Source organism: Strix uralensis, chromosome 4, assembly GCF_047716275.1.
Source record: "Strix uralensis isolate ZFMK-TIS-50842 chromosome 4, bStrUra1, whole genome shotgun sequence".
In the NCBI taxonomy this organism is placed as follows: Eukaryota; Metazoa; Chordata; class Aves; order Strigiformes; family Strigidae; genus Strix; species Strix uralensis.
Genome location: NC_133975.1, coordinates 48,889,426 through 48,907,209, shown reverse-complemented (window position 1 = coordinate 48,907,209; position 17,784 = coordinate 48,889,426). Strand labels below are relative to the sequence as shown.

The following is a 17,784-nucleotide window of genomic DNA, read 5'->3' as shown; positions in this document are numbered from 1 at the left end:
CCCTGCAGCACCTCAGGCGTGCGGCAGCCCCAAGCCCGCTGGCCACTGAGCCATGTCTGCCGTGGGCCACCATCAAACCAGAATCAAACCAGACGCCCCGTGTGCGCACGTCCTGGGGCGCAGCCACCCCTGGCGCTATGTGCTGAACACAGCGGGCCAGCCGAGCCGCGACGAGCGGAGCCGCCCGGAGCTCCCGTCTCGCTGTTTTCCCCAGCAAACGCGGGGTTTATCAACTTTCTCCCGTGCCTTTCCCCAACCACCTCCGCAGGCCCCCAACCACCCGCTAGGCCGCTGCCGCGGGTTGGGCCGGGCCGGGCTGCGGGGCGGGCCCGGGCCTCAGCCAGGGGCGGCGCCGAGGAGCCCGCCCGCCGCCACCATGAGCTGCGCTGCGCTGCTGGGGCGCCGGGGGCCGCGGCTCCTGGGGGTCGCCGCCCGCCCGCCCCGCTGGAGCAGGCGGCGCAGCGCTGGCTGCGAGCCCCCGGCCGGCGCCGCCGTCCGCATCGGCTGCGCCTCAGGCTTCTGGGGGGACACGGCGGCCGCAGGTAGGCGGAGGCGCGGGGCCGGCGGCGGGGAGAAATCCGGCCGGCCGGCGGGGGCTGTCGCGGGGGCGCCGGGGTCTGGCGAGGCCGCCGGGCGGGCGGCGGCTGGTAGCGCCGCAAACAGCCCCGTTGCGTAAGCGGCCGGGCCGGGGCTGCCGCCGCACGCCCGGGCGGGCCGCCCGCAAGGCGGTCGCCAGGGGCGGGGCGGTCCGGCTCGCCTCAGCCCTGCCTCGCCGCCGGGCCTGGCCTAGCCCGGGGTGCCGCGGCGCTAACGGCGGGTTCTTCCCTGCCCCGCCAGTGCCGCAGCTGCTGTACGGAGGGAAGCTGGATTTCCTCGTCTTCGACTATCTCTCCGAGATCACCATGTCGCTGCTGACGGCCGCCAAAGCCCGCTCTCCCGTGAGTAGCCGCCGGGAGCCGCTGCCCAGCCTCCGCGGGCCGGGCCGGGCCGGGCGGGACACGGCTGGGCTCGGCGGCGGGCGGGCGGGCTGCGGGACCGGCCGAGCCCGCCGCCGGCCCGCACCACGCGCGGGGTCTGTTCGAGACATGTCAGGTTATGGGCACAGGTTTGCTTTTGCAGACTTCCTACTTGCATGTGTTAGTTTATCTTTGTATATTCAGTTTCATCTAGTAAAAGTGTTCGTGTCCTTTTCTGTAGCATTATCCAAACACTTGGAGAGCTAGTCGTTCTTCCCTCTTCTCTGTTAACCAAGACTGGGTTGACTTAACCTAACAAATGGTTACAGCTTTTAATTCTTTCAGGCCTTAGGTTATGCTCCGGATTTTGTCTCCACTGCCATGGCTCCCTATATAAAAGATATTCACAGGAAAGGTACGCTACTCCTTGCATGAGTTTGTATGTTAATGAAGTTGAGTTGTTTAGATGACTTTTGTATGGCTTCTCTTACTATAAACAGCTGTTTTTTAGCCCAGTGTTTTGCTGTGCTCTAGGAATAATGTTTTAAACATCAGCAAAAATCCTGTCATAATAGATGGGAAGTGCAGGCCTGATGGTGACGTTTAAATTGGCGTAATTTGAAATGTTTGCTATGTTTATAAATACATACATGTATCTTCATGTGTTTGTTATTGTAGCTTTAATTTGTGAATGGAAGATTGCTTTACAGATCTTTGTTAAAACGTGAGATCTAGATGTTTTCAATGCAATCTAAAAGGTTTTCAATATTCCCATATAGTTATAGAATATCGCTTATTTTCTGATAACTGTTTTTCTGTTTACGTTAGTATAGCTATGCAGCTTTCTGAGCGTGAGAGGAGAAAGGGAATTACTTCTAAGTACCCACCACCTTCCTAACACAGTCTGGAGTTTATAGAGATAGAAGCATGTTTCTGCTGAAACGCAGTTATTAGGAGAGCATGGATTCTTGAATGACTGGTGTCAGATACTGTTCCTGTAGGAGTTGTTTTAATACTGCCTGCCTGTCTCATCATTTATGTCTTTTTGGTCACTTTCTCCTTTCATGCATAAAGGAAAGATGAGAAATATCTATAACAGTTATTTTTCTGTAAACAATTTTGCATTGGCTTGTTCCAGTACTTTTACAGGTTAAATAGTGTTCATACTTTAATATGATTTTAGTACTTGAGTAGATGTTGGACATCTTGCAAAGATGGTACCTTGCTTGCATTTTAGCACACTTTAAGTTTTTAAAATAGAAGTGGTTGATGCTGCTGAGCTTAATTTGTCTTTTTTGTTTAGGTGTTCGTGTTGTCAGTAATGCTGGTGGAATTAATCCACTTGCTTGTGCAGCTGCCCTTCAGGAGGTGGCAAAGAAAGCAGATGTTGATTTGAAAATAGCTGTTGTTACTGGAGATGACCTAATGAGTGAGGTATTTTACTTTGTCTTAAGACTTAGTCGGATTGTGGAAATTATTTTAGTCTGTATAGCATGAAGGTGGTATTACTGTCCTATGGGAACTTATTTTGGGTATCGTTATACAGTAGCCTTCTACTATTAAAAGCATCTAAAACTTGTTCCTTCATTTTCTTTCTTTCTTGCATGAAAACAATTCTTGGCACATCTTATGTTTTGTGTATGATGGGGGTGAATTTTATGACTGGATCTGCTGTTCATCTTTTTGAAGCAAACTGTGAATCTGATCCAAGGTCTGCTTGCTCTTCAGGAGAAGCTAGGATGTGCTGTTACTTATTGTTTCTGTCTAAACTAAATAATCCTGAATGTTAAATCTCTTAAATTTAAATGGGGTGTAGTTACCACATGTTCAAATATTCTTCCCTTCTAGCTGTTTTAAGTAGTCTATAGTCATTTCCTGTTGTTATTTTGTTTACAGGTAGCTGGTTTTCTGTTTTTAAGTAATTCATTTGTGTGATAATGTTAAGTGGGAGGATTGAAGTTTTTAGTATTTAAAAACCATTTTGAAAAATAAAGATGAAATGTATGGGTTTTTTTGACTTAAAGGACTATGCTTTATGTATGAAGTCTGGTTCCACAAAAAGCGTTGGCCATACCTGAAAAGATACTGTGAAAACAGTTTATACATTAATAGTGGTTAAGAGGGGATAGGCTTGCACTATGGTTAAATCTCTGCCTCTAATTTAGAAAATTATTTACCTGTGTAGGCTGTTACTCCTTGCATACTGTTGAATGTGGAAGATAGTCAAGTAAGATTCCCTACTTGCAAATTACGTGCAGTGCTTGGACTTCCTTTCAAGAAACTTTTGCCCTACTGAAATTACTGTAGCATCAGTGGTCCAGAATTTAATTACTGGTACGACAGTGAAATGGTCTTATTTGAGTTTGGCGTAGACGTTTCTGATCTGAAATTGATTGTTTCCTATGCTATTGTCAGTACATCATTTCTAGGAACAAAAAAGAGACAGCTTTTACTGTCTACAGACAACTTCTGCTGTTGATACCAAACATGATAAATTACACTGGAAATGTTATTTGTGGTTTGGAGGATTTCAATGCTTACCATTGAATACCAAGTTAATTCAAAGTGGAAGTTTTTTTTTTGCACACTGTAGATCCCCCCTGTAACTAGCATTTGACATTGAGTCTGTGCAGTCACTGTCCCCTGAATCCACTGGTCTCCCAAGCTGCCTAATGCATTGTCAGAAATGCCCACCCCCCTGCCTACCTCTCTGGAAACACAGTGTGTTCTAGGTATCACCTGGAGCTGCAGAATTAGCCTTGTTTTCTGGCCACACCACCATTGCTGTTATGACAGACATGTTTCTGTTTGCAGAGGTTGATTTATTCAGTCCTACAGTGATGAAAGACAGTTTAAAAGCCTAGGGAATACACCAATTCATGGTAGTTCATCATCTGTGAATGCATTAGCATTCTTTAAAGACTGACTTATTTTTCTGTCTGCTGGAAAACGATGGATAAAAGTGTGGCTAGGGCTTTTAGCTGTTCAACTGATCTGTATTGTTGCTAATTTTAATGATTATACTTTGCTTAGAGTTGCTATGAAGTGCATCTATTGTCTGATACTATAAAATACTCATAGGTTTGGTGTTTTGTTTTCTAACAGAAAGAGAACCTAAGAGGAGCTGGTATCACTGATTTAGAGAGCGGCAAACAATTTCCAGAGAGTGTTCATAGCATCAATGTGTATCTTGGGTGAGTTATTTTAACGAGTTGTTTTTATTATGGAAAAATAATTTTTAACACCTTGACTACATGAAATTGGTTTGTTTTGCAAGTAGAACCATCTAGTGTATGAGGTTCACCTTTGCATTATGCAGGCAACCAGAAAGCAAAATTTTGTTTGTAACTTCTAAATAAACTTTTAATTAGAACCTTGCTAGTTGTGACTCAGAAGCATTATATCTCCTGTGAATCCTCTGGTGTTAGTTGAAGCCAAAATAGTTTTAGTTTAATTACAATTGTAAAAAATCTGTTTTCATATGTGGAGTATTTTTTTGCTGCCTGGAGCAGTTGTTTAGGATGTTGTCACTGGAGAAATGCAACTGAGGAATTAAAGTACTGGGACATGCTCTGAGTGCTGTAGAAGGTTCCTTTAAGCTGTGTTGAATTGTGTGTCAGGCTTTGTACCTCTGAAATTTTGGAAGCTGACTTTCCAGCACAGATCACTGTTTTGAAAGAACTCCCTTGCCTCCTTTATGATACTAAAGGCATCCCATAAATATCTAAATGCAGGTGTTCTAGGTACCTGTTTGTGAACAGTTACATTTTCATTGTCACCATCAACTTCAGATGAATCAATGTCAATCAAGTCTATCAAAGGGGAAGGACTGAGAAGTGGGACAATGGTCAGGTGTTCCCAAAAGCCAGCATCTCTTCCAGTTCATGTTCTTGGTGATCCTGTTTTTTGCTTTTCCGTCTTCCGTGTCATATATATCATCCCTTCTGTGTTTCTGTTTGGTGTATTTCTAAAGTCTATGTGCAGAGTCTCCTGTTTTTACATTAATCTGTATGGAAAAAATTCTGTGCGCTGTCTTTTATCATTATCGTTGCACTTTCCAGAAATGCATCCCTGGCAGATAGCAGTATATGGCTGTACCTAACACAGCATGTATTTTTCTCTGTAAAATAGAATCTTTTAATAGATGAGTCTTTTTAAATTAGTCTTCAGTGTTTTCTGTTGTTACTGGATTTTCTGCTTGTTAAACTTTGATTTGCAACATTTGCAGATCACGAGTAACTTTAAATGAAATCTAAGAAATAACGTTTAAGATTTGTAATTGTGAGAAAGTGTTCATTCCAATTCTGGTGATTCATGATTTATTAATGAATTAAAAAAACAATGAAAATCAAATCAGAGGGGACAAAAGCAGTCTAGTGTGAGGATGAGCCATTTTAAAAATCTGTTACCTCTGACCCTGCTTCATTAACAGATGCTAGAACAGTGGACTCCTGCTCTTCGTTTTCTAATAAAAGTGGTATTTCTTTATGGGCGCCTTAATCTCAGTTGCATTGAAATATAAAGCTATTACTAGCCTCTTAAATAAGTGGTTTCGTAAGTTACATTTTTGTTTGACAGCATCAGCAGCAGGTGCTTATTTGTAAAGCAAATGACGAATTTGTATATGCCTGTAAAAGAAGTCAACATCAGAGCATATTGGGTAAAATCTGTAAGTTCTGTAGATAGTTCACTTCCCTGGAGGGAAGGGATGCCATCCAGAGGGACCTGGACAGGCTGGAGAGGTGGGCCTGTACAAACCTTGTGAAGTTCTGCAAGGCCAAATGCAAGGTCCTGCACATGGGTTGGGGCAATCCCAAGCACAAATACAGGCTGGGCAATGAGTGGATTGAGAGCAGCCCTGTGGAGAAGGACTGAGGGATATTGGTGGATGGAAAACTGACTATGAGCCATCAATGTGTGCTCACAGCCCAGAAAGCCAACCACATCCTGGGCTGCATGAGAAGAAGCATGACAAGCGAGTCAAGGGAGGTGATTTTCCCCCTCTACTCCACTCTTGTGAGACCCCACCTGCAGTGCTGTGTCCAGCTCTGGGGCCCCCAACATAAGAAGGACGTGGACCTGCTTGAGCGGGTCCAGAGGAGGCCACGAAGATGATCAGGGGGCTGGAGCACCTCCCCTGCGAGGACAGGCTGAGAGAGTTGGGGTTCTTCAGCATGGAGAAGAGAAGGCTCCAGGGAGACCTTATAGCAGCCTTCCACTACTTAAAGGGTAAAAAAGCTGGATTTACAAGGATGTGTAGTGATAGGACAAGGGTAATGGCTTTAAAATGAAAAGAGGGTAGATGTAGATTAGATATGAGGAAGAAGTTCTTCATGGTGAGGGTGGTGACACACTGGAACAGGTTGTCTGGAGAAGCTGTGGATGCCCCCTCCCTGGGAGTGTTCAAGGCCAGGTTGATGTGTCCATGGCAGGGGAGTTGGAACTAAATGATCTTTAATGTCCCTTTTGACCCAAACCATTCTACGATGATGATTCTACAAAAGTTGATCTCATTGATTTCCTGTGGGATTTTTAAGTGATTTTTATCTGGTGTGTGGCAGGGAACTGATTTTTTTACATGATACTTTAAAAAGTAAAAGTACTTACTGTTGTGTTTTTTCATTTTTAGTGCAAGACCAATAAGCAGAGCTCTTGACCTTGGAGCCGATATTGTTGTGACAGGTAGATGTGTTGACAGTGGGATTGTATTAGGACCACTCATTCATTCTGTAAGTACAAGTTAATTTCCATATGATAATGAACATGTGTGAATGAATATTCAGCAATCATTGTCAGACAATTTTTGTTCCTTATGAAAATATAGATATTAAAATTAATGAACACCTTGTATTTTTTTTTTCCTTACATGCATGAAAAGTTGCCAGCTTTCTCTTCTCCTAAACTTATAGCAGGGATATTTATGAACTTGTTTATCATGAAGCTGGAAAGTGTTTCGGTGAAGTTAAGGAAGTCTTGTTTCACCAGTATTTCACCCTTAACTTTTTTCCCTCTCTTTAAAATTTGATACGCAGTTAGGAAATAAGTATATTTTTCTTTACCGCAAGGTGGCGATAGTAGAGCTCACTTTGGTTTTGGCAGGGAAGAGGCACATGATGTGGTCTAGAACACTGGTCTTTTTCAGTGGGTAAGCAGTTTTATTTTAAGTAGTCGACTCTTTCAAATTCCTTGAATTTCAACAAATTATTCAAGCAGGATATGTGGTTTTCTGAAGTATTTTGAATAGGTTATATGTTTTGTTGAGTGACCACACACTGTGAAATATGGAAGCTTTTTTTGCTGCGTATTTAAAGAAAAAATGAGGGTATGTGTTAGTGTCGAGTTACAATCATCCCTTTTAAAAGTTCGTGCTCTTCTGACTTCATGCATGTCAAACATTACCTAATCTAGAATTAAACTTTCCATTTATAATTGCCATTATGATTTGTTATTTTATTCCTAGCTGTTTACATTCTCAAAGTAGTTCTCAGTGTGTATTATTTACTCCAGAGAGTAATTTATTGAATGGTTTTAGGGAGATTTCTGCTAAGTTCTAAATAAGAAACAATTCATATATTGCTTGCATTGTGTTGAACTTGGGAAAAATAATTTCTAGTTAAACAGAAAATATACTTCCAGTTCTTAAGGATGACCGGTTGTACTCCAGGAACTGATAATTTTCAAAAGTTGGAACAGTGATTGTTTACATGACACCAAGTAGGTGCTAGACTTTTAAACCTCTGGGCTATACAAATGTTGAATAATGTAAATACTGTACTTCCAGTTTTTTTGAAGAGGGTGTGACTTTGAGAATTTATATTTGTTTGCATGTATTAATAAGAGGAAGACTGAAATACATCAGAACTCTTCTACTAATTTACTGTATAGCAACTGAAATTCACCTACAGCGCCTGCCAATTACTGTTCTTTAGATTCCTGCAGTTAAGTAAAAATATATCCAGTGCATTGTTACTCAAAGTAGTGAACATACTGTGTGCATTTTCTGTGCTGTATGAAACTTTTATGTATGTAACATATTTGTATTTTTCTTCTAGTTTGGCTGGAATAGGGATGAATTTGACTTGCTAGCTGCAGGAAGGTAAATGATATAAGAAGCAATGGGTAAATTTATATTTCATATATAATGTCAGGATAACAACAACTTTTTAAGCACTTAGTGATTTTGCATATTGTTTAATTAATTTATTTGAATATTTTTGTTAGGTTTTGGGTTCTTTTTTAAGGCTCACTTAATACTCTCATTTGGAATTCAGTACAGAAACTTCATCCTGGAACCAACTTAAAATAACAAAATGAGGAAAGGAGTGAATGATTTTATTTAACAGCTTAACTTTCTCTTCCTGTCCACTTTGTGTCAAGAGATGAAATCTTACAGTACAGAACAGTGATTCCCAGCTTTTTCTGTTTGGCCATCACTGTTGATCGTTGAGATGGTAGCAGGTCTTATCCTCAAAAATGCACAGAACGAGATTCAGTCCGAGGTCAACATCCTTGTATGGTGTTGCAGAAGCTCAGGGTCAGTACTCCCATTTGCAAACCCTGGTTGTAAGTCCTAAGGTTAGGAATGTGATGCAGAAAGCATACGATAAAATTCTGTCACCTAATTTAACTTTCTGCATCTGACTGTGTTGAAGTCCATAAAAATGAGTGGCTACTTAGGTAACCTGAGTACTGCTAGTAGTAGTATGCTTGGACCTCCTGTTCTTCAGAATAAATGTGGAGAGAAACTCTGGCTCCACTGAATTGGGGATGATAGATGAGGATTTTACCTGTATTTCTATTGAGTGTTTGTGGACTATCGCAATCAAAGATTTGAAAATCATAGTACATAATCATAATACATTCTGTCCTTCATATTGGAAGTGAGATCTTGTATCTCTTGGTTTAAAAATAGGTTTTGCATATTTAATTACACACAGTGCAGACTCCTAAGATACTGAATTTAGATCAAGACTTCTTGAAATGACCAATGAAACTTGGTTTTTTTGGCATCAGATAATCTTTTAGATGTTCATTCCATTCAGGAAATTATTTCGATTATTCAGGTAGAAGTTACTCTTTTCAGCTCTTCTTACATTCATCTTTCAGAATCCCTTGTTATGTTTAATGTGTAATTTATAAATGTATTAGATGCCTATGGAGGAAAAAATAGCACGTTCTGTTATTTAGCTTTATTGCCACTGTACTATTATATTTTAAAGCTGGATTTGTGAAACTTGATTTTACAGAATATATATTTATTTAAATGCTGTTTTCCCAGCCTTGCAGGTCATCTCATTGAATGTGGTGCTCAGTGTACAGGTGGAATATTCACTGATTGGCATACGGTACCAGACTGGTAGGTAACTGTGACATCAGCATATCTGTTCATAGTGGACCAGAGATTACATTCTCTACTGTATCTGTGTTGTGAAAACTGCTTATACTTTATTCTTTTGGGGGAGACAATACGAGCATCCTGATATTTTCTGTGTTAATGTTACTCTTCTACAAGGTCTATTCTCCCTGTTGTAGTTTTCCTTTCTGGTCAGCTGGGTGCTGGCTTTGTTAACTTTAGAAGCACGTGATATGAAAAAAAATCTAACCCTTTGATTTTTTTTTTAGATTATTTTTTGTTTACTTTTTTATCATCTGCTTGTTGGAAAGATTTGTTACTGGCTTTTATGTCTGATTATAATGGAAAAGACAGAGTGCATTTTGGATGCTGTTTCAGCAGTATTCAGTTAGATCAGAGCTGCCTACTGTTCAGTCACAAATTTTTACATAATTTGCTTTGGTAGAGATGAATGTATGCCACAGTCCTCTCCTGCTGTATGACCTGATCTCCACAGATGTGTTCAGCTGTCAGTGCTTTTGGAAGGTTATGTGTGTATCTTGTGTTCAGACTTGCTGAATTAGACTTTCACATAGGTGGGTCCTTCTGCCTGCTGAGAAGTACCACAAGGAAGGACTAATGTAGCCTGCTTTTGACCAACTTGTTTTTAAAAGTAGTTTAAAAGTAGCCAGGGAATGTGTTTTGCAAAGGGTGATTGATTCTGGCTGCAGTTCATTTCTGTTTTCCTTGGGATCAGAGGGAGGAATCTTGTCCCACGCCGCATCATGAAAAAGCCAGTGCTTCATTCATGTGATGGAGGAGAGGTCTGAAGAGCAGTGGGAGAGATGCAGGAGGGAAGGGTGGCTTTCACTGGGCATGTTCCTGCTCCCAAGTTGACTCTGGGGAGGAGGCCACCAGAGGTAGCCTGTAGTCCAGGTGGATGAGCCAGCAGGACACTGTGCCCTGCGATCTGAAGAGCCACTCTCCTGAGTTAGTTTCTAAGCGCTGCCAAGCTTTTTTCTCCTCTTTGTAGTGACTGTTTCTGATTCAGAGCATGATCCTGAAAGATGTATTCTGCTTTTCTGAGTTCCTGAACACTGCTCATTTACAGGTGAAGACACGTAAGGCATTGAAAGAAACAGGGTTAGACATTTGTTTTCACCTATTAGAAGGCTACTAGCCCTGAACAAACTGCACTCGCCCTTCACTGTTTTGTTCAATGGGAAATCAAATGAAAGGGTTTATAGTAATGAGACACTTTGTTCAGTTTGGAAATTTATAACTGCTAATCTTATTCCTATTCTAATGTATCTCCTGGTAATTTTATTGTGCTGTGTCATGAAACTTCTTAGAATGTCCTGTAACTGTGACTCCAAAAGACCTCGCTTTATAAAAGAATGAAATAAAAAAACAGAATGTGAGTTTTCGTATTAAAATGGTAATTCTTTATTTTTAATGATTTTTCTGTGAGAAATGGCAGTCTGGTTAAAAAAAAAAGTTTGAGTGTATTAAGCTATGAGCTACTGGAGTGGTAATAGCTAATTTTACAGACAAGTATATACGTTATACATGCATAGCTCATACTTGTGTGCGTATATATAAAAATCATGTAACTACCTAAAATCATAGTATTTTGTGTCTTAAAGCTGACTGGTGCTGACTTGAATCGCTGCTAAAGAATACAGAAGGTTAGCACCCAGTACTGCTCTGTTACCTTATCCCCATTGATCCGCATGCATACTTCTGAACCATGCCTGATTGTATCTGTGCTAATATAACAGTAATTTATTTACCTTCAGGTTAAGTCTACTAAAGAATTAATTGTGGTGCCTTAGAACTAGTGTTCTGATTAGCAAATTCAAAAAGTCTTAGGCATTTTGTCAATTAAATTCTTGAAATAAAAGCATGTATGTCAGCCTGTATGATAAACTCCTAAAACTAGTCAAAACCAAATTAACATGTGAGCTTTAATTTTGTATTTGGAGAGGCAGAGTAGAAGACTTGTGGACTTGTCGTCCAGCACATCTGTTTAGGATATGGGGGAAAGTACAGAGGGGAGGAGATTTGTTAGAGAGCTTTGCTGATTCCCCCCTGCCTCAAATAGTTGTTTACTCTATTCAGGTGCAAATGCATGAAGGGGAGATAACTATGAAAGCTTTTGGGCTGCAGAAAAATACATTTTCCATTTGATAGCTTAGTACTAACCTGTTAACTCTAAGTTAAAGAAACTTGATGGCGTAGGGTTTTTGTCATTTAGACGTTCTGGATCTATTTTCAATGCCTGCAGATAATGCATAATAACACACAACAATAATATGATAATTCATAGTCTCAATAATGACCAAAACATGCAATACCTGCTGCCACCAGCTTTAGTTACATTGCCAGTAGCTCAACAGAGCTCTGACAGAGTTTGCAGAAGTTACTTGACTGTAGTCTATTAATGATTTCTCCCTCATTTAGGAAAAGCTAGGTTTTTAGAAGTCTCCTGAAAGTAAGCATGTGTAATTTAGATCTCAGTAAATCATAGTGTCTGTGATACATGATGTTAAATCCAAACCAGTCCAACAAAGTCAGTAAATCTGCTGGGAAGAAGCCAAGTCAAATCTCTGTGTTTGTCGTTAAAGTGCCTTGCACATACGAATTTCTCACTACCATGAGTGTGTTCATGCAGCCAAGACCACTTACCATTCAGATCTGCAAATGTTACTGGACCTTTACGCGCTAGAGCTTAAAAACCTTTCACAGCGTTTATGCTGTTCTCTGGTGGCTAAACACTAGAGGGCAATCTCTCTCTTTTCCTCGCATCTTATTGCAGAGGGTAGGTTTGGTTATGATGAGACATCATTTTTTGGCTATCTTTAGGTTTTATTTTCTCCACGAGACCAGTAGTCCCATGCCGCTCTTCTATCTTTGGCTGCTGAAAAAGCTGTAAGTGTACTGCTAAGAAAGACTGGTGGGTATGAGTTTTTCTAACTTGTAAATACAGAAAGGAGGAATTTATAAAATTTTAGGCTTATAAACCTTATCTGTCTATAGTTTCTGCATAAGCAAAAATAATGAACTATATAAACAAGAGCACCTTAAATTAAACTAAGTAAAGCCAGGCAAGTCAGAGCTTACATTCCTTGCATATGTTATCATGCCTCTATGATTATTGAGGCACTGGTTTGGACACACTTCATTCATCCAACATAGTTTTTTAGTGTTGTGGTTTTGTTTTTTTTAATCTTCTTGAAATTTTTGATGTAGACCACTCCTGGGAACTCAATTCCATTGCAAAAGGGTGCTTTAAGTCTCAGGAATGTTCGTGTGGGTATATTGTTGCAATTGAATGGTTAGCTATGAAAACCTGGGCTATTCTTTCATTTTCTTTGATGTCTTGGTAAAGTAAGTTTTTAATGTAAAACAAGTAAAGTGCATGTTCCAACTTGTGACTCTCTAATTACTTCAGTTGATAGATCGACAGACAGATATCAGCTAAGTCTAGCTTCTGAGTCACTGGGATTTCTTTAATTGTGCTGGGTGTATCTCCATAATGTATTTGATTTAAATGTAGGAATCCTGAAGCTGTAAAGTTTTGTCCAATTTTCATGAAAACAGGCAGACAGGTAGAGGGGATAGACGTTATTTCCTTTTCCAGTGAGAGGAAGGCTTCTTGATTCAGCCCTTGTGTGGATTCTCTGATGTTTAGCAGAGAAAATGCAAGGAACCATTAGTTCACAGTTTATAGAAGACTAATGAGTATTCTTAAGTGACTGATTTTAAGTAAATGTTATCAGAAAAGGCATTTACTCCTTTTCTGTTATTTCTGTAGTAATACATGTCAGCAGACGGTCAGAAGAAGTGGTAATACATCACTGCTCCCTATTTAATATCTAGTGCACAACACTCAATAGGGAATTCATGCAGTGTGTCAGAATGAACCGTGATGACAAAACTATATGGATAATGCACAGCTCTGTATTTAATTTTCATTTAACCCCAGACACTGCTGTCTCTTACTATTATTTAGTGCCAGTGGGTGATTAGTACATTGTTTTGTTTTGTTTTGAAATGCAGGAGAGAATAAACTAATGCTGATCAGTAGAGTAATCATTTTGAGGAGATGATAAACACTGACATTTTGCCCTAAGCCAAGAGTGTACAATGGTTGAGACCGCATAATCCTCTGGCCTGGGATGACCAAAAGGGTAAGTCAATAGTTGTAGTCTCTTAAGGGCTGGATCCAGATTGCTTAAATTGGGACTTGAACAGAATCCAGCATGCAAGTCCCAATCAGCAATGTGGAATGCCTTTTTCTCTGTAGCACCATCTATTCCAGGCAGCTGAAAACATCAGGCAGCCTGTCTGATTGGCCTGAAATTGTCTAGGCATTAAGAGTTTGCATATGAGACATACTCTGAAATGCCCTAGTCAGAGGAGATAAATGATACAATCAATAAATTCTGCCTAAATGGGAATTGCAGCAGAAGTTAGAGAACGTGTTGGTACCTACATGTAAAGAGATGCATATACCTTACCCATAAGTTTGTGCTGATCTTGCCTGACACACATTAGCAGTTTTGAATTGGTTTTAAAACCACTGCTAGAAGTGCTAGCAGTTTCTACTTTTTGCCTAATAGTGTTGCGGTTAAAATACATGCCTAGGGAGTTGTGAAGCCTGGCTGAGCACTCTCCTCAGTGTGACATTCATTGAGTCACATCCCAGGAAACCGCATTAGCTGTAAAGCTAAAAATTCATACCACAGCCTACTTGAGCCCTGGTTCACTTCCATGTCACCTGAATTGCTGTGGCTTTTTTTTTTTCTTTTTGTTTTCTTTCTTGCAACATCGTCCCCTGCAAGTAAACGTACTACACTAAGTGTCCCATGTTTTATTGCCAGTAATCTCCTCAGTCTACCAGTAGTGGCCAGAATGAGATACTTGAGGGGTTGGCACTTTATGAGGGAAGAAATACCCGTTTTTATCTTAGGCAGTGTTAAACAGGACCCAGTACTAATCATGGACTTTACTTTTTTTGTAATGCAAATGGTGTAAGATATATGGCAAAACAAGAAGGAAAGCTATCTTCATAGCTTCATAGTATAGAGGTTGAGTAGTGCACTGTCCCAGAGTAGACAGAAAAATCTCTGCTTAGACAGTTCTAGTTTTGACCTGTGACATGCCCATAAACTGTAACAATTCTAAGAGCTAAAACTGAAGAAAAAACCAGCATTTTACATGGAAAAATTTAAAATAAAGTTGTTGACAGGCAGAGAACTGACAGGAGACTCAATTTCAGAGCCCTGATTAAGAGTAGGACAGCAGCTATAGGTGGTTGAAAAGGTGCCTTCAGCAGCAAAAACAGTTTTGGAACTTCATTACCCCTGTGTGGTAGTCAGTGAGGACCTGCAGTAACTGTTAACTCCTCGCCTAGCCCTAACTTGGAGGGGGTTGCTGAGGTTTAATGTTAGCTTGGATTTATTCAGTGCTCTGGTTTACTAATGCATATAATTTATTTAATTGTAAATACCAAATATGCAACCCAAACCAGGCATTTCAAATAAAAAAAAATGGTAGTTATCATCTCCTTTCACAAGCTGATGTATATTACTTTTGTATTTTAACTCTGTGTTAAAAGAACAGCTCAAAATGTTTTAAAAGTGCTTTCAGATTTTTTCCTCTAGTATTGTATTTTATTAATTACATGATCATGTAATTTAATAAGAATTCATTTTAGTAGTTTCCTTTCAGAATTGTTTGCATTGTTTGATATTGCCCCGTGCTACTAGGGGATTTTCTCACTAAACTAATGCAGTTCTTCATTATTGAAGGGTGCCACTTGGCCACTGTGCTACTTTGGATGCCATGACTGCAGTTGCTGCTGAAGTTCAACTTCATAGTTCCGTGGTTTAACTCTTCTGCTACACTGTACAGAACTACAGCTTGGCTGTGGGTTACGGCCAGCATAAAGTTGGCATGTTACAGAGCGAATGTCATATGGTGTGTAGTCATTCAGCAAAACCTACTAGCGAATCGGGCAAAGAGTTGCTTCTTGAAGTGGAAGTGCTGATCACAGTGGTGGTGTGATCATGGTACCTGTGATATGTGCTAGAATAACCCATCCTGGTAGCTGTGTCTAACCTCCTTACAATTTTTTTTTTACTTTATTTTTGGTATGTAACTGGATGTTAGATAAGGGGATTCTTAGACGACGAAGTGCCTCCGTTAGGGTCCGCTCTGCTTATTGTGCTGTTAGAGGGAGCTCTAATGCCAGGTTGAAGTAGCTGTCACTTGAGTGAGTCATGCCATAGGAGTGACTTAGCCCAGTTTGTTTCCAAGCTGAAAACTAATTTTAAGTAATGTCTTTTAGCAATATACAAAATACATTTTTCTCTTAAGCATGCATACGTTAATATAGGTTATTATTGGCATCTGTTATGAGGTAGTATAGGATATATGTATTTTCGCAGTCATCCAGTTACAATACAGATGGAATTCAGGGGCTTCTTGCTCAATTCATTGCGTCTCTGTTTTGAATTGTTAAAAAGTGAGGGAAGCTTTCAGAGCTGACGTGACCTGGGAGAACACACATCTGCAACTAACTGAGCATTCAGGAAAGTTTATTGCGTGGTGTTATACCTTGAGGAGGAGAGATCTCTCACGCTTATCTCAGATGAAGGCAGAAAGTCTTGATACCTTCACGAACTGTTGAAACAGTAACAAAGAGATGACCAAAGAGTAAGTCACTGATTGTAACGTTCTTTTAATTGACCTTCAGAGTCTTGGATTTCAGAATGGTTTAAATATAGCTAAAAATTCTTATCATGCTGGGACATGCTAGTGTCCTGTGTCAGTATGCCTTTCCTAGGAAGACTTTTGGTTTTCCCCTTTGTTTGTTTTTTTGAGGGGGAGGGGTGGGTATGGTGTTTGTTTTTGTTTGGGATTTTTTTTTTCTTGGTGTTAGAATGTCTTCTCTCTTTTGGACAATTTTCTTACAAGCTTTGGGTCAATACTTTGCTGCAAGTGGTGAGAGCTGAGTGTCCTTTTTGTATAGCAAATATGTCTCAACCTTTGAGGCTATTTAGAAGTTGTTCCAGAAAGTACACTGATACCTGTACGGTCTCCTTCCGCTACTCTGGCAGCATAAAAAATTCCACCATAAAGATCCTCTGACTTTGGTGGCCTGAAGATAATGGGAAAATCAGAGTCTGTCCTTCCTCTTGCATACTAAGGGACCCGAATAATAGTTTTTTATACTGATACTGTTTATCTGCTGTCTTCCATGATTGGTCTGCTTTTAATGACTGAAGTGTTTGCCAGATTTTAACCATTTTAGGGGGTGAAATTTCTCTTTTTGCCTCACTATATTGTTGTTTATTTTTGTTTTTTAAAGGTTAGAATCTTTTGAGAGTGGATCTTGGACAAACTGCAGTTTAATTGATGCTAGTAGACTCATTGGTTCAGAGTAGAAAGTTGAGTGTCTACAGTTTACCTTTTCTTCCTTCAGAACAGAGATCACTGGGGAGTAGGTGCAGGCATGTGTTGCAAGAGTTGCAAGTGGGCTGCAGCAAGGACACCAGTTGCCACTGCAGTGGGATAGACTGCACAGGGTAATCTGTCTTGATGAAAGTGATTTCACTTTTGGGTAGGTGACTTGAACAAGCTGCGTTGAGTCTGCTAGCAAGGCACGTGGTGCATTGCCTTAAGACAAGACAGATAGATGGTAGGGCCAAAGCACACAAGCATGGCACCAAGAGGGTAAAAGCTCTTTAGTTCTAGTCTTATTCAGTCATGGATCCTGCTGTGTAACACTGTGCAAATCATGATGCTTCCTGTATGTGTCTCCTTACCTGTAAAACTGGGATACATATGTCAGTCTTTTACCTACATTAATATTCAAGACCAAGAATTGAGAGGTTTTTTGGGTGTTGGGTTTTTTTTCTATGTCACCATCTTTTCTCCTGCCTCTTGCCCTCAAAAAAACCAAACCCCTAGAATAATTTGTATAAAAAAATGTTGATTCCATGCAATTCTTTGTATTCGCCAGGGCGGGGTTTATTTGTTTCCTTTATCTCTTTAGTGTTTTAATGAAGTCCAGTCTTTACTGATTCAATGTGGGCTTTTCTAGGTGTCCTCCAGCTACCATACTTTCTAAGTTTTGCACACTATTAGTATTAAAGTTGCTGATCTCTGGTAACACAGCTCGTCTCTTAATCCTTTTTTTAAATAATGCGTTTATGTGTGAAGCTTCTCAATTAAGGAATCTCTTCAACTCCCATGAACTTTTACAAATGTCACTTAAGAGTTCACTGGTTTCTTTGCTTACTTCCTTCAAAACTTTGTGGATTTGTTACACAAAACTATGTTCATCCAACCTTTGCTGATAACCAATTTGGTTGTATGTTCAACACATTGTTACCACTAGCACCAAAAATAATTTCAGAGATGGACTGATTTTAAGTATGTATGAAGGACCTGAAGGTCATTGACTTTAATGAAAATGGTGATGTT

The 17,784-nt window shown here is 40.3% G+C and overlaps 1 protein-coding gene across 6 annotated transcripts in view; it reads left to right on the top strand.

Annotated features, from left to right (window-relative positions):
* LOC141942737 (uncharacterized) overlaps window positions 1–17,784 on the top strand; it is a 65,149-nt gene continuing 47,365 nt past the window's right edge. For 2 of the 6 annotated variants that reach the window (XR_012628735.1, XM_074866622.1), the window contains exons 1-8: window positions 6–542; window positions 838–938; window positions 1,302–1,371; window positions 2,260–2,390; window positions 4,062–4,150; window positions 6,586–6,685; window positions 8,009–8,052; window positions 9,235–9,312. Coding sequence is in view for 4 of the 6 variants with exons in the window: in XM_074866622.1 (XP_074722723.1) it covers window positions 53–542; window positions 838–938; window positions 1,302–1,371; window positions 2,260–2,390; window positions 4,062–4,150; window positions 6,586–6,685; window positions 8,009–8,052; window positions 9,235–9,312 (1,103 nt within the window). In the remaining 2 variants the exon portion in view is untranslated. Of the gene's footprint in view, window positions 543–837; window positions 939–1,301; window positions 1,372–2,259; window positions 2,391–4,061; window positions 4,151–6,585; window positions 6,686–8,008; window positions 8,053–9,234; window positions 9,313–17,784 lie in introns of all 6 variants that reach the window. The other 4 variants (XM_074866621.1, XM_074866620.1, XM_074866623.1 and 1 more) reach the window with 3 other exon arrangements.